The following is a 16,720-nucleotide window of genomic DNA, read 5'->3' as shown; positions in this document are numbered from 1 at the left end:
TATTTTTGGTTACTTTGTAAACCATAAAAAAATGAATAAAAAGTGATCAAAAAGACCCATCAAAACAAAAAATGGTACCAATAAAAATTACAGATTACAGTGCAAAAAAATTAGCCCTCACACATCCTTGTATACGGAAAAATAAAAAAATTATAGGGGTAAGAGGAGGACATTTTTTAACACACAAATTCTCATACAAAAAGGTATACATTTTTTTAAAGAAGTAAAACAAAATTAAATCTATATAATTTGGATATCATTTCATTTTAACCCAAAAAGTGCACTGCATAGAAGCGGAAGCCCCCAAACATTACACAAAGGTGTTTTTTTGTTTTGTTTTTTGTTTTGTTTTTGTTTTTGCCCCACAACTATTTTTTTTTTGTTTAGCCATACATTATTTGATATAATTACAAAGTAAAATTAGTGGTGCAAAATACAAGCCCTCCTATGGGTCTTTAGGTGAAAAAAGTGTTATAATTTTTAGAAGGTGAGGAGGAAAAAATGAAATACTAAAAAGAAAAAAAAAACTTAAGGGGTTAAATCCTTAAGGGGTTAAAATAATCATGGAATCTTCCAGTTTTCATTTTGGCCATTAGGGCTAAACCTAAGCTGAAAAGTCTTGTTCTGTACAGATAATTTTTCAGCAATGCCTTTTTTTCATAGAACAGGCAAGGAGTATGGTAAAACATGACATCAGTAGAGAGATAACACTGGATCCGCCACCACTAGAAGCAGAAATCAGCATAGTAAGTCATCTGAATGGGACTGGTCCTGTCCATTGTTGTCTATGTCCATGGGGCTTGTTGTAAAGCATATCAATAAATGATGTAACCAACAGCTTAGACAAGATGGCAGCCCCCGTAATAATAATGTACAGAATCTCGAGAATAGGGACTCAAGTCTCCTTTCAAAATGCCCTCATTGCCACTCCATTAATTCCCTATAGGAGCCACCAGAGATAGTTGAACAGCTCCCATAGAGAATGATATTAATTCCCTATAGGAGCCACCAGAGATAGTTGAACAGCTCCCATAGAGAATGATTTTCTAGTGGCCTCAACTGTTCCCCCTCAGTGTGAACTGGATGCAGCTTGAGGGTGTATATTTACTCCATACTATACTGACGCGAGTAGCAGTTTACCTAAAGAAAACATGAAAAATGTATCAATAGATAAGCACCATTCGACCCATCTAGTCTGCCCAATAATCTTATATGAAGGATAGCCTTATACTTATCCCATGCATGTTTAAACTCCTTCACTGTATTTGCAGCGAACCACTTCTGCAGGAAGGCTATTCCATACATCCACTACTCTCTCAGTAAAATAATACTTCCTGATATTACTTTTAAACCTTTGCCCCTCTAATTTAAAACTATGTCCTCTTGTAGTAGTTTTTATTCTTTTAAATATGCTCTCCTCCTTTACCGTGTTGATTCCCTTTATGTATTTTAAAGTCTCTATCATATCCCCTCTGTCTCTTCTTTCTTCCAAGCTATACATGTTAAGGTCCTTTAACCTTTCCTGGTAAGTTTTATCCTGCAATCCATGTACTAGTTTAGTATCTTCTCTGAACTGTCTCTGAAATATCTATATCCTTCTGGAGATACTATCCCCAGTACTGTGCACAATACTCCAAGTGAAAGGGGGCAATGATGGGGGAATTGCTGGGGGTGACAGGGGCCCTGTTTTGATTTTTTATGGAGCCCCCCTAAATCCTCTGTATGTTCCTGGTAGTTCTATTTCTACATAAATGTAGTCTGTGGTAGATAGGTAAAATTAGAATGCAATTCAGACTATCCAATAATGGTGGTGCATGTGACACTATCTTTATGTACCTGGGATATTATTCGATATTTTTAGATCCATCTCCATACTACTCTTTAGGGAACACCTGTAGGAACGTAACTATGCTAGGCTTTTTGAACATAATTTGCAGGTGGAACACTTGAGGAGTAGGGCTATGATACTGCTATGAGTCACACTATGCAGTGCAATGGTCTTTAGTGTGGTTTCTATAGCAAACTCCAGTGCAGGTGTCACGGTATATAACACATTCTATTTAATAGAGAAAAGCCATTACTTAGTAATTGTTGTTAATTAACCTTCTTAGAGATCTACGAGTTAAAGACGGCTCCATGACACCACACTCGTATTCACAGTGCTCTCTAAATATAACCTACCTAGATATCGACTGGCTCTACACGTAATGTATTATTTCTAATTCTACCATTTTAGGTATTATTTAATCTATCTCTCATCTATCTACCTATCTATCTACCTATCTATCTATCTATCTATCTATCATCTATCTACGTACCTATCTATCTGTCTATCATCTATCTACCTATCTATCCATTATCTATCTATCTACCTATATATCTATCTATCCATTATCTATCTATCTATCATCTATCTATCTATCTATCTATCCATTATCTATCTATCTACCTATATATCTATCTATCCATTATCTATCTATCATCTTTCTATCTATTTATCATCTCATCTTATATCTTTCTATTCAACCTATGGACACACCTACTTCATCAGCTTAAAAATGTAGTGTGTGGGGTTATTCTTTTAAAGTGTCCAAATTTGCAGGTTCGACAAAATAGTGTTGCAAAAGCTAACACTAAACTTTTGGGAAAGGAAAATAAAACTCTGGACCGTTGGCTTTAATGGAGAAGTCTAAAATTTGTAGCATATACATGGATTTTTTTCATTTACATATAGTGCACTTAAAATACACAAAAACTCGCCTGCATCAAAATTCGAACAATTTCCTTCCTATGTGTATCTACCCCTAGAGGAGCTCCGGTTCGATGTAGTTGCTGTTATTATGAAAGGGGTAAGTCTGGGATCAGCAGAAGCTCATCGGCAGAACATTAGGCCATAGAATTTTGCTTTATGTGGAGGCTGAAAGGGTGTAAAAAATTGTATGTTGTTGGTTGCAACATTAACTGTCAAGTGCCAGACTGTGTCTGAAAGTAATATCAAGACTAGAACTGTTTGCAGGGGGAGCTCATCATGACTTGGGTTTCCTTAGCCGTGAAGCCAGAAACAAGCCTGAGGTCACCATGTGCAATGAAAATCATACTTCCAGAGCAGTAATAACGTGCTCTCTGACTTTAGAAGTCACGACCCTGCGTGTGAAGCTTTTGCAGGCAGCATTTGGATTTTGGGATTATTTATGAGAACAAAGTAAATCTAGAACTGTTTTAGGGGGGGCGAGAAATGTTTTTACCTCATCACAGATATGGAACAACCACAGTCTGTTATTTCTGTTATTGGATGCTTCATACTAAAACAAAACTCTTTAAACCCTTTTGGGTAATAACAAATATAATTAACCCCTTAAGGACTCAGGATTTTTCCGTTTTTGCACTTTCGTTTTTTCCTCCTTACCTTTTAAAAATCATAACCCTTTAAATTTTCCACCTAAAAATCCATATTATGGCTTATTTTTTGCGTTGTCAATTCTACTTTGCAGTGACATTAGTCATTTTACCCAAAAATGCACGGCGAAACGGAAAAAAAAATCATTGTGCGACAAAATCGAAAAAAAAACGCCATTTTGTAACTTTTGGGGGCTTCCGTTTCTACGCAGTGCATATTTCGGTAAAAATTATGCCTTATCATTATTCTGTAGGTCCATACGGTTAAAATGATACCCTACTTATATAGGTTTGATTTTGTCGCACTTCTGGAAAAAATCATAACTACATGCAGGAAAATTTATACGTTTAAAAATGTCATCTTCTGACCCCTATAACTGTATTATTTTTCCACGTACAGGGCGGTATGAGGACTCATTTTTTGCGCCGTGATTTGAAGTTTTTATCGGTATGATTTTTGTTTTGATCGAACTTTTTGATCACTTTTTATTCATTTTTTTAATGGTATAAAAAGTGACCAAAATACGCTTTTTTTGGACTTTGGAATTTTTTTGCGCGTACGCCATTGACCGTGCGGTTTAATTAATGATATATTTTTATAGTTCGGACATTTACGCACGCGGCGATACCACACATGTTTATTTATTTATTTTTTACACTGTTTTATTTTTTTTATGGGAAAAGGGGGGTGATTCAAACTTTTATTAGGGAAAGGGTTAAATGACCTTTATTAACACTTTTTTTTTTACATTTTTTTTGCAGTGTTATAGGTCCCATGTGTATAAAGTTTGTACAAATGTATAAAAGGGTTAGTCCTGTGAACTGTCACGATGCCGGCTGGCAGGTAGTGGACCCTCTGTGCCAGAGAGGGATTGGCGTGGACCGTGCTAGTGGACCGGTTCTAAGCCACTACTGGTTTTCACCAGAGCCCGCCGCAAAGCGGGATGGTCTTGCTGCGGCGGTAGTGACCAGGTCGTATCCACTAGCAACGGCTCACCTCTCTGGCTGCTGAAGATAGGCGCGGTACAAGGGAGTAGGCAGAAGCAAGGTCGGACGTAGCAGAAGGTCGGGGCAGGCAGCAAGGATCGTAGTCAGGGGCAACGGCAGAAGGTCTGGAAACACAGGCAAGGAACACACAAGGAACGCTTTCACTGGCACTAAGGCAACAAGATCCGGCAAGGGAGTGCAAGGGAAGTGAGGTAATATAGGGAAGTGCACAGGTGAAAACCCTAATTGGAACCACTGCGCCAATCAGCGGCGCAGTGGCCCTTTAAATCGCAGAGACCCGGCGCGCGCGCGCCCTAGGGAGCGGGGCCGCGCGCGCCGGGACAGAACAGACGGGGAGCGAGTCAGGTAGGGAAGCCGGGGTGCGCATCGCGAGCGGGCGCTACCCGCATCGCGAATCGCATCCCGGCTGGCAGCAGGATCGCAGCGCCCCGGGTCAGAGGACGTGACCGGAGCGCTGCAGCGGAGGGAGTGAAGCGAGTGCTCCGGGGAGGAGCGGGGACCCGGAGCGCTCGGCGTAACAGTACCCCCCCCCTTGGGTCTCCCCCTCTTCTTGGAGCCTGAGAACCTGAGGAGCAGACTTTTGTCAAGGATGTTGTCCTCAGGTTCCCAGGATCTCTCTTCAGGACCACAACCCTCCCAGTCAACTAAAAAAAAATTTTTCCCTCTGACCTTTTTGGCAGCCAAAATTTCCTTGACCGAGAAGACGTCCGAGGAGCCGGAAACAGGAGTGGGAGGAACAGATTTGGGAGAAAAACGGTTGAGGATGAGTGGTTTGAGAAGAGAGACGTGAAAGGCATTAGGGATACGAAGAGAAGGAGGAAGAAGAAGTTTATAAGAGACAGGATTAATTTGACACAAAATTTTGAAAGGACCAAGATAGCGTGGTCCCAACTTGTAGCTAGGGACACGGAAGCGGACATATTTAGCGGAGAGCCATACCTTGTCTCCAGGGGAAAAGACGGGGGGAGCTCTTCTCCTCTTATCCGCGAACCTCTTCATGCGTGAAGAAGCCTGTAAAAGAGAATTTTGGGTCTCTCTCCATATAATGGAAAGGTCACGAGAAATTTCATCCACAGCGGGCAGACCAGAGGGCAAGGGGGTAGGGAGGGGGGGAAGAGGGTGACGGCCGTACACCACGAAAAATGGGGATTTGGAGGAAGATTCAGAGACCCTGAAGTTATACGAAAATTCGGCCCATGGAAGGAGATCTGCCCAGTCATCCTGGCGGGAGGAAACAAAATGTCGCAAATAATCACCCAGGATCTGGTTAATTCTTTCTACTTGTCCATTGGACTGGGGATGATATGCAGAGGAAAAATTTAATTTAATCTTGAGTTGTTTACAGAGAGCCCTCCAGAATTTAGACACGAATTGGACCCCTCTATCCGAAACAATCTGCGTAGGCAACCCGTGAAGACGAAAAATGTGTACAAAAAATTGTTTAGCCAACTGAGGCGCAGAAGGAAGACCAGGAAGAGGGATGAAATGTGCCATTTTGGAGAATCGATCAACGACCACCCAAATAACGGTGTTGCCATGGGAAGGGGGTAAATCAGTAATAAAATCCATACCAATCAGAGACCAAGGCTGTTCGGGGACAGGCAGAGGATGAAGAAAACCAGCGGGCTTCTGGCGAGGAGTCTTATCCCGGGCACAGATAGTGCAGGCTCGCACAAAGTCCCCAACATCCGTCTCCAGAGTCGGCCACCAATAGAAGCGGGAGATGAGTTGCACAGATTTCTTGATGCCCGCATGACCTGCGAGATGGGAGGAGTGACCCCATTTGAGGATTCCGAGGCGTTGGCGTGGAGAAACAAAGGTCTTTCCTGGAGGAGTCTGCCTGATGGAGGCAGGAGAAGTGGAGATCAGGCAGTCAGGTGGAATGATGTGTTGCGGAGGGAGATCAACTTCTGAGGCATCCGAGGAACGAGAGAGAGCATCGACCCTAATGTTCTTATCGGCAGGACGAAAGTGAATCTCAAAATTAAATCGGGCAAAGAACAGAGACCACCGGGCCTGGCGAGGATTCAGCCGTTGGGCCGACTGGAGGTAGGAGAGGTTCTTGTGGTCGGTGTAGATAATAACAGGAAATCTTGATCCCTCCAGCAGATGCCTCCATTCCTCAAGTGCTAATTTAATGGCTAGAAGCTCTCGATCCCCGATGGAGTAGTTCCTCTCCGCTGGAGAGAAGGTCCTAGAGAAAAAACCACAAGTGACAGCATGCCCGGAAGGATTTTTTTGAAGAAGAACAGCTCCAGCTCCTACTGAGGAGGCATCAACCTCCAATAGGAAGGGTTTGGAAGGGTCAGGTCTGGAGAGCACGGGAGCCGAAGAAAAGGCAGACTTGAGTCGTTTAAAGGAGTCTTCTGCTTGAGGAGGCCAGGACTTGGGATCAGCATTTTTCTTGGTTAAAGCCACGATAGGAGCCACAATGGTAGAAAAATGTGGAATAAATTGCCTGTAATAATTGGCGAACCCCAAAAAGCGTTGGATAGCACGGAGTCCGGAGGGGCGTGGCCAATTTAAGACGGCAGAGAGTTTGTCTGGATCCATCTGTAGTCCCTGGCCAGAGACCAAATATCCTAGAAAAGGAAGAGATTGGCATTCAAACAGACATTTCTCAATTTTGGCATAGAGTTGGTTGTCACGAAGTCTCTGAAGAACCATACGGACATGCTGGCGGTGTTCTTCTAGATTGGCAGAAAAAATTAGGATATCGTCCAGATATACCACAACACAGGAGTATAATAGATCACGAAAAATTTCATTGACAAAGTCTTGGAAGACGGCAGGAGCATTACACAGTCCAAAGGGCATGACCAGATACTCAAAGTGTCCATCTCTGGTGTTAAATGCCGTTTTCCACTCGTCCCCCTCTCTGATGCGGATGAGGTTATAGGCGCCTCTTAAGTCCAATTTAGTGAAGATGTGGGCACCTTGGAGGCGATCAAAGAGTTCAGAGATGAGGGGTAAGGGGTAGCGGTTCTTAACCGTGATTTTATTAAGACCGCGGTAGTCAATGCAAGGACGTAGGGAGCCATCTTTTTTGGACACAAAGAAAAATCCGGCTCCGGCAGGAGAGGAGGATTTACGGATAAAGCCCTTTTTTAGATTCTCCTGGACGTATTCGGACATGGCAAGAGTCTCTGGGGCAGAGAGAGGATAAATTCTGCCCCGGGGTGGAGTAGTGCCCGGGAGGAGGTCGATAGGGCAATCATAAGGCCTGTGAGGAGGTAGAGTCTCAGCTTGTTTTTTGCAGAAAACATCCGCGAAGTCCATATAGGCCTTAGGGAGACCGGTTACTGGAGGAACCACAGAGTTACGGCAAGGGTTACTGGGAACCGGCTTTAGACAGTTCTTGGAACAAGAGGACCCCCAACTCTTGATCTCCCCAGTGGACCAATCCAGGGTTGGGGAATGAAGTTGAAGCCAGGGAAGTCCAAGGAGAATCTCCGAGGTGCAATTGGGGAGGACCAAAAGTTCAATCCTCTCATGATGAGATCCGATACTCATAAGAAGGGGCTCCGTGCGGAAACGTATGGTACAGTCCAATCTTTCATTATTTACACAATTGATGTAGAGGGGTCTGGCGAGACTGGTCACTGGGATGTTGAACCTGTTGACGAGAGAGGCCAAAATAAAATTTCCTGCAGATCCAGAGTCCAAGAAAGCCACTGTAGAGAAGGAGAAGGCAGAGGCAGACAACCGCACAGGCACAGTAAGACGTGGAGAAGCAGAGTAGACATCAAGGACTGTCTCACCTTTGTGCGGAGTCAGCGTACGTCTTTCCAGGCGGGGAGGACGGATAGGACAATCCCTCAGGAAGTGTTCGGTACTAGCACAGTACAGGCAGAGGTTCTCCATACGGCGTCGTGTCCTCTCTTGGGGTGTCAGGCGAGACCGGTCGACCTGCATAGCCTCCACGGCGGGGGGCACAGGAACAGATTGCAGGGGACCAGAGGAGAGAGGAGCCGAGGAGACGAAACGCCTTGTGCGAACAGAGTCCATATCTTGGCGGAGTTCCTGACGCCTTTCAGAAAAACGCATGTCAATGCGAGTGGCTAGGTGAATAAGTTCATATAGATTAGCAGGAATTTCTCGTGCGGCCAGAACATCTTTAATGTTGCTGGATAGGCCTTTTTTGAAGGTCGCGCAGAGGGCCTCATTATTCCAGGACAATTCTGAAGCAAGTGTACGGAATTGTACGGCGTACTCGCCAACGGAAGAATTACCCTGGACCAGGTTCAACAGGGCAGTCTCAGCAGAAGAGGCTCGGGCAGGTTCCTCAAAGACACTTCGGATTTCCGAGAAGAAGGAGTGTACTGAGGCAGTGACGGGGTCATTGCGGTCCCAGAGCGGTGTGGCCCATGACAGGGCTTTTCCGGACAGAAGACTGACTACGAAAGCCACCTTAGACCTTTCAGTGGGAAACAGGTCCGACATCATCTCCAGATGCAGGGAACATTGGGAGAGAAAGCCACGGCAAAACTTAGAGTCCCCATCAAATTTATCTGGCAAGGATAAGCGTATCCCAGGAGCGGCCACTCGCTGCGGAGGAGGTGCAGGAGCTGGCGGAGGAGATGACTGCTGAAGCTGTGGTAGCAACTGTTGTAGCATCACGGTCAGTTGAGACAGCTGTTGGCCTTGTTGCGCTATCTGTTGTGACTGCTGGGCGACCACCGTGGTGAGGTCAGCGACAACTGGCAGAGGAACTTCAGCGGGATCCATGGCCGGATCTACTGTCACGATGCCGGCTGGCAGGTAGTGGACCCTCTGTGCCAGAGAGGGATTGGCGTGGACCGTGCTAGTGGACCGGTTCTAAGCCACTACTGGTTTTCACCAGAGCCCGCCGCAAAGCGGGATGGTCTTGCTGCGGCGGTAGTGACCAGGTCGTATCCACTAGCAACGGCTCACCTCTCTGGCTGCTGAAGATAGGCGCGGTACAAGGGAGTAGGCAGAAGCAAGGTCGGACGTAGCAGAAGGTCGGGGCAGGCAGCAAGGATCGTAGTCAGGGGCAACGGCAGAAGGTCTGGAAACACAGGCAAGGAACACACAAGGAACGCTTTCACTGGCACTAAGGCAACAAGATCCGGCAAGGGAGTGCAAGGGAAGTGAGGTAATATAGGGAAGTGCACAGGTGAAAACCCTAATTGGAACCACTGCGCCAATCAGCGGCGCAGTGGCCCTTTAAATCGCAGAGACCCGGCGCGCGCGCGCCCTAGGGAGCGGGGCCGCGCGCGCCGGGACAGAACAGACGGGGAGCGAGTCAGGTAGGGAAGCCGGGGTGCGCATCGCGAGCGGGCGCTACCCGCATCGCGAATCGCATCCCGGCTGGCAGCAGGATCGCAGCGCCCCGGGTCAGAGGACGTGACCGGAGCGCTGCAGCGGAGGGAGTGAAGCGAGTGCTCCGGGGAGGAGCGGGGACCCGGAGCGCTCGGCGTAACATGAACCACTGTCATGTGACATACTCAGAGTTCCATGGGCACAGTAACCCCAGCCATTAGCAACCAATGGGCTTTAGTCCAGCCCCGTAGTATATAAGGGGCTGTAGTCTCTTAGTTAGCTCTCTTCTCTCTTGAGACTTGGACATAAGGAAAGCATAAAGTCCTGTATACTGCAAATTCATCTCATCTAGGCCAAAGCCTAAAGAAATGCAGCCACTTCTAAAATGTGAGTTACAATTCTCTCTACAAATCCAGTGACTACTACTCAGCTAAGGAATATATTAGTAGCACAGTGGCCTGCCTAAATATCTCAATAACTACAAGTCCAAGCAAGCCTGCGAGGTATCCCGTGTCCTGGTTGCCTCTGAAGGAACTGCATAATTGTAAAGACTGTTCCCTAAGCATTTCAAGTAAAAGTTCCAGTTTATTCAGAATCCTTGCTGTGGACATTCCTTTATTACAAAACCGTTTTTGGGTTGGTTGACGGCGGTTACCATACCGGAATAACCACACCCTGGCGTCACGAACACTAAGGGGGTTAATAAAATCTTGCCTCCAGGGTTAATACTACCTACATACTGCAACACCCCAGTCACCGCAGCAGCATATTTCACGCTGTGTAAAATCACCTGCAGCAGCGGGAAATACACTGCGTTTCCTCAGATGACCATACACACAAGGCTAGCCGGCGGCAGCCATGCGTTTTTAGTGAAGTTTGGAGGCAGAGGATTTTGCGCAGCATGAAATATGCTGCGTAAGTGGTACGTGGGACCGTACCCTTAAAGCGGACTTGTCAGCAGGAAAACATGGGTGTAAATTGGCCCATAGCTTAATAGGGATAATTATTTGGGCATCCTTTTTTTTTTTTTTTTTTTAACGCTCCATAGTTCTTTCCAGGGCAAAGATATAGGGAGAGATTTATCATTGCTATTAGAGCATTTTTTGTCTTTGTTTTGGTGCAGTTCAGGCGCATGGAGAATATTTAGCAACTTTTATGAATCTTTTGATATAGACAGTTTCACTATTTTTGCCTACCTGTAGAACTTCTTCTTTTTGACCATGCAGTGGTCACGTATTTATCATTTTCGACTTTTGTCAAAAGTCGCTATTTTGTGCATTTTTTTTAGGCGCAAAGCTACACCACCTACCAGTAGGCGTGAGAATCACTTCTACCTTCCGCAATTCCACCTTTAACCTCTCGTGGACGACAGAGTCCCACTCCCCTTCTATGACATGCGCTCAGGAGCTGCCAGACGGTGATGCCTGGCTTTAACACCTTAGACACCACAATCAAATTTAATTGTAGCGTCTAAAATGCAAGTAAAAATGTGTAAATGGTGTAAATGAGTAGTGATGTCGCGAACATAAAATTTTCGGTTCGTGAACGGCAAACGCGAACTTCCGCAAATGTTCGCAAACTGGCGAACCGGGCGAACCGCCATTGACTTCAATGGCCATTGACTTCCACAGGGACTCTTTCTGGCCACAATAGTGATTTAAAAGTTGTTTCAAGGGGACTAATACCTGGACTGTGCCGTGCTGGAGGGGGATCCATGGCAAAACTCCCATGGAGAATTACATAGTTGATGCAGAGTCTGGTTTTAATCCATAAAGGGCATAAATCACCTATTATTCCTAAATTCTTTGGAATAATGTGCTTTAGCCCCCTTTATGCAGCACATAGAGCCCCCCTTTAGGCATCACATAGTTAGATCCCCTCTTTAGGCAGCACATAGATTCCCCCATATTAGGCAGCACATAGTTAGATCCCCCCCTTTAGGCAGCACATAGATTCCCCCATGTTAGGCAGCACATAGTTAGAGCCCCCCTTTAGGCAGCACATAGCGCCCCCCTTTAGACAGCACATAGATTCCCCCATATTAGGCAGCACATAGTTAGAGCCTCCCTTTAGGCAGCACATAGAGCCCCTTTAGGCAGCACATATTTAGATCCCCCCTTTAGGCAGCACATAGATTCCCCCATATTAGGCAGCACATTATTTTTCTTTGAACAACTATCACACCAAATGTGATTTGCACTAGTGTGACAATGAGCAAAAAAGGTTGCGGAGTTCCCCTTTTAAGCAGAGGTCCCCAACCAGGGTGCCTCCAGCAGTTGCAAGACACACGGACTGAACTTATAGCCCTTTTAATACTGTAGTTAGTTGCTTGAAGGAAATTAAGTTTTACACTGGAGTACCCCTTTTAACCAGTGGTTCCCTCCCAACCAGGGTGCCTCCAGCTATTGCAAGACACACGGACTGATATTTGAGCCCTAAAAAGGACTTTTTTGGGTGCTGTCCTTAAAGCAGATGTTAGACTAGTGCTTTAGGAGTAAAGTGGACCCTGAATACATCACCTAGCAGCAACCTAGCTATCGCTTTCCCTATACAGAAGGAACAGCTTCTCTGACCCTCCACTTCCTAAGCCTGCAGCATGCTGAATGAGGGTAAAATGGCGTCCGTGCAAGAGGTAGGAGGGTCTGGAAGGGAGGAACTGCTGCTGGTTGGCTGTAATGTGTCTGCTGACTCTGACTCACAGGGTCAAAGTTTACCGCAATGTTAAAGTATAGGGGGCGAATCGAACTTCACATATGTTCGCCCGGCGATGCGAACGCGAACATGCTAAGTTTGCCGGTGAACAATTCGCGACATCTCTATAAATGAGGTTCAAAGGCTCAGGAGACATCCTGCACCATATTTCCAGGCATATCCTTAATATTATTCTGGTCACACTGGAAGCTGAACATTTATATTCTATGCACTTCAGTAGCACATTTTACCCTTAGACTTAGTATTAGGGTAATATTCATTTTCCACAAATGGCAGTGCCTCTTTTATACATGGCAGTGTGGGCTTCTAGGTGTGACCTGGGCCTTAGCATTTAGCTCAGACCTTCATCTGATGGCAGATATGGATAAGTATACCATAGCCCCTTAATGACCCATGATGAATGTACACGTCATGGAGCCATTAAGAAGGTATGGTGCAAACTCCTAACTAATGGCGATCCCTGTCGCCTGCTAGTAACCATTAAGATGACAGCAACATCCAAATTTATAAACAGAAAAAAAGAGCACTCCAAAGCAATGCTGGGGGAATCGCTGAATGTAACTGAGGAATGCTTCAGAACAGGATCATCCAGCACTGGAGAGACCGACAACCAGGTTGATAGCAAGGAAGGTTATTTGGATGTTGCATCCACTTTTCTGGCAGCTGGGGTCTTACCTCCATGGCTTCCAATCTTCTTCTTTTCATATAGACTGACTGTAGCAGGCACTACTAATGGAGCGCAGATAGCATAGATAAATAAAGTGTAAAAAATTATCCAATAAAAATTTTACACATATAGATGAACCCATTCCATACTAGAAGTTGAAATAGTTGAAAAAGTGTTAACAAAAAGCAGCATTAGCAGGTTTATTAATCCGGAGTAGTACAGTAAGGTAAATGGAAGATAAGATTCTTCTGTTCTTCAGTGATGCAAGGTCAATTATTTATTTATACAAACTAAATAAAAAAAATTAAACTAACCAAAACAAGTATAACATATAATTGTATTTGTTTGATTTTGTTTGTATAAATAAATAATAGACCTTGCATCATTGGAGCGAGGAAGAATCTTCTTTTCTACCCCGCTATACTACTCCGGATAACTTACGCGCCAGCCAAGATGATGAAAGCGCCATAAGTTAAGCGGTTCAGTATGTGTCTGTCTCCCAATTGTGCTTTTCCTTTTAATGTTTGAAATGAAGTGTCAATAGTAACTAATATATTCATTGCGGCATGAGTAATTCCCATATATTATGCCTATTGCTCTAATCATAGCCAGGCAGGAGAGTGATTTCCATTCAGACTATTCTAATGTTATCAGATTTTACATTCATGACCTGATTTTCCATGGTTTGAGGCGCGTTTCTCCCTATTATAAGTGCACCAGGCATTAGGCTTCTGCTGATGAAGTTGTTCCGCTTTAAGGGTCTATTCACATGTACAGTATTCTGCGCAGATTAGAAGCTGTCTTCACTCATTCAGTTTACATTGAAATCTGCAGCAGAAAATCCTGTGCATCAAATATGCCAGAATACAGTACGTGTGAATAGACCTTAAAGGATGATCAATCAGCTGGACATTTTAGCGGTGACAACTCCATCTAATCCCTAAGTCAATGTGTTCTTGTAAGACATTGTGTACAGTAAGTGAAAGCTGAATAATTAATTGCTTTATTGATTTCATTCTTGCAGGATTGATAAAGCTATGCTGGCCAGCCTGAAAGTCAAGTAAGTCATTCTTTCAAGCAGTTTTGTTAATTTGATAGATTGCAGTTCATTTTCTTGGAGGGCGATGTGCTTTATGAACGTGTTAAGACTTCATGAAATGAACAGATGTAAATGTAACTGGTTTTAATATTGTAATAATTACGAGAGCTCCTTGTCATGTGTGTTATCCAGGATAACACATTTATCATTATCAAATGTGTGAGAAAAATACAGTGGCACCGGTATGTTTAATTAGCAGCTCTATGAGATGGACAACAACCAGACCAGGTCGGGCAACCAGATAAATCCAGCGGCGGTGGTGCTAGGACAATATAACGTAGTAATCAGTAATAGAAATACCAAAGGAACGGACAGGCGTCCTGCACTCACCGCATAAGATATGGTTACTCAGCTCACATCTCGGGCTGCTTCTCCGGTAGGGACTTCTAAGACAACGTGGAGCGCTCAGAAGGACTGCAGGCGGTTTCACGCATAGGAATGCCTCCGGCCGGACGAAGCGCATTAGTATGCGTGAAAGCGCCGGCAGTCACCTCTGAGCGCTCCACGTTGTCTTCGAAGTCCCTACCGGAGAAGCAGCCCGAGATGTGAGCTGAGTAACCATATCTTATGCGGTGAGTGCAGGACGCCTGTCCGTTCCTTTGGTATTTCTATTACATTCATCATTATGGCCTGATATGCTATGTATCCCTATGATTAACAGAAAGGAATGGTTGTGTAGCTTGCAGGAGTGGGTTGTGTAACTTGCAGTGTACCCCTTCACTGCAGCATTCAGCACTACAATGTATATGTCCATGTGGCTGTATCTGGTACTGCAGCTCATACTCCATACTCAAATTTCCAACTGTGCAATACCATTCAACTTGTCCATAGGATGTATCCAGAGGTTTAACTTGAGGTTCCTGTGCCTCAGTGCATAAGTTATAAAAGGCCACCACCTATGTGGAATTTATAGGACTGGTGTTTTAATATATATCAGAAGGGTCCTCTCAGGCATCACGGGCTTGGTGGGATTGTAACCTCTACACCCCCTTTAGTTACACCCCTGGATCTATCACTACACACTGTGGAATTGTCAGCACTAATTTGAAACCATGCTCACACTACCACATTTCCTTGTGAAATTTTAATTGCTTTCAACGGGATTTTAATGCACTGTACACATGGTGGAATTTCAGCGATTTCGGCATCTGCATAAACATTGTATCAGTTTAGTGTTTCTGAGGATTCTGCTCGAAAATGCATTGCCGTCTATGAAGGAGGCGCCACCGAAACAAGCAAATGTGCAGAATGTTCCCCCATGTTTTTTCAAGCAAAATTTGCGCACATTATCGGCCGTGTGAAGTTACATGGCCTTAGACTAGTTATTATGGACATGTCACTTCCAGGAGGAATAGCAAAGGAACAACACAAGCTTTCAGATGCTTCAGAATTGCTATTTCATAGGGAAACTAGATATATACTAAAATAGAGATGAGAAGTGAAAAAAATACATTCTAATCCAGCTCATATAGTGATCCAGAGTGTCCAGGACACTTAAAGCCGGCTTCACACTACAGATTTCCAGAGTGCCGTATTTAAATTCCACTCATAAATTCCGGTGCAGCAGAGTCTTATTACTGTCACAGTTTTCAAGGCGGACTTTCTGCCCGGAAAATCCCCTCACGAAATTCCACCAGAACATTGAACTTGTTTAATGTTCTGTCGGATCTCCACCCCGCAGACATTGCTACGTGGGGTTAGCTTGTTCCCACATGAATTGTCCAACATTTACAAATTGGTGCCTAACTCAGACATTTTTGCAATGTAAAACCCCAAAAGTGGCAAAGAAAAAACTAAAGTGGTGCGGAGATGAACTCACATATTTTCAAAGCAGCACAAGGGACCTTTGGTAATATGAGGAGAAGTAAAAATATGATTGATATTGCTGTAACAGAATTTACATTAGTTTTTGAATATGTCCCCCAGTATGTCTTTTTATGTTAATAAATATGTGTTATGTTTTCTCGGTTATGAATACCGAGGCTATGATTTTGCACCATTCCTTATCGCCCAGTATATCTCTGATTTTGAATAACCTGCTCCTTCCACCCCCGGAAGGTATGTTCCTTCATGCATCAATATCTACGTATACTTTACATAAAGTCCTAGCAGCCTTCCATAATTGCTATTCATACTCGAAATCTGAAGCACAATGTTATATAATGTACATCTGATTTATGATGCATGGAGAATAAAAGTGATGTCCTTGTTATGGAAGACTCATCCACTGCCTTTATGAATTAGATCGTTTTGTAGCATGCCATCTGCTTATTGTAAGGACTCCATTGGTTGACTTGAGAGAGCTTTTAACTTTGAAATGAATGGCCAAGAATAGTGGTATTTAGGTAAGAGAACACACTTAGCTTCTATGAAGAGGATCCATCAACAGGTGAACAGGAGTATTTTCAGCTAAGTCAACGTTATTGTGGCCTCAAAAACTGTTTGGTGTTTCATTTATCTCCAAGTATTTTATTTTGATTATATGTCTGGTGTGTTCTTGTACTGCACTGAGTGTATACATCGCTATATAATATAGGGCTATAAAAACAACAACA

The 16,720-nt window shown here is 44.2% G+C and overlaps 1 protein-coding gene across 2 annotated transcripts in view; it reads left to right on the top strand.

The window, feature by feature from the left end:
* The window catches only part of RAP1GAP2 (RAP1 GTPase activating protein 2), an 882,491-nt gene that overhangs the window by 220,319 nt on the left and 645,452 nt on the right, over positions 1-16,720 (top strand). For both annotated transcript variants that reach the window (XM_056558445.1, XM_056558442.1), the window contains exon 2: positions 14,091-14,126. In XM_056558445.1, coding sequence (XP_056414420.1) covers positions 14,104-14,126 — 23 coding nt within the window. In that variant the 5' untranslated portion in view covers positions 14,091-14,103. The remainder of the gene's footprint in view (positions 1-14,090; positions 14,127-16,720) is intronic.

This window comes from Hyla sarda, chromosome 2, assembly GCF_029499605.1.
Source record: "Hyla sarda isolate aHylSar1 chromosome 2, aHylSar1.hap1, whole genome shotgun sequence".
NCBI classification, from domain to species: domain Eukaryota; kingdom Metazoa; phylum Chordata; class Amphibia; order Anura; family Hylidae; genus Hyla; species Hyla sarda.
This window is presented reverse-complemented; position numbering and strand designations above follow the sequence as displayed.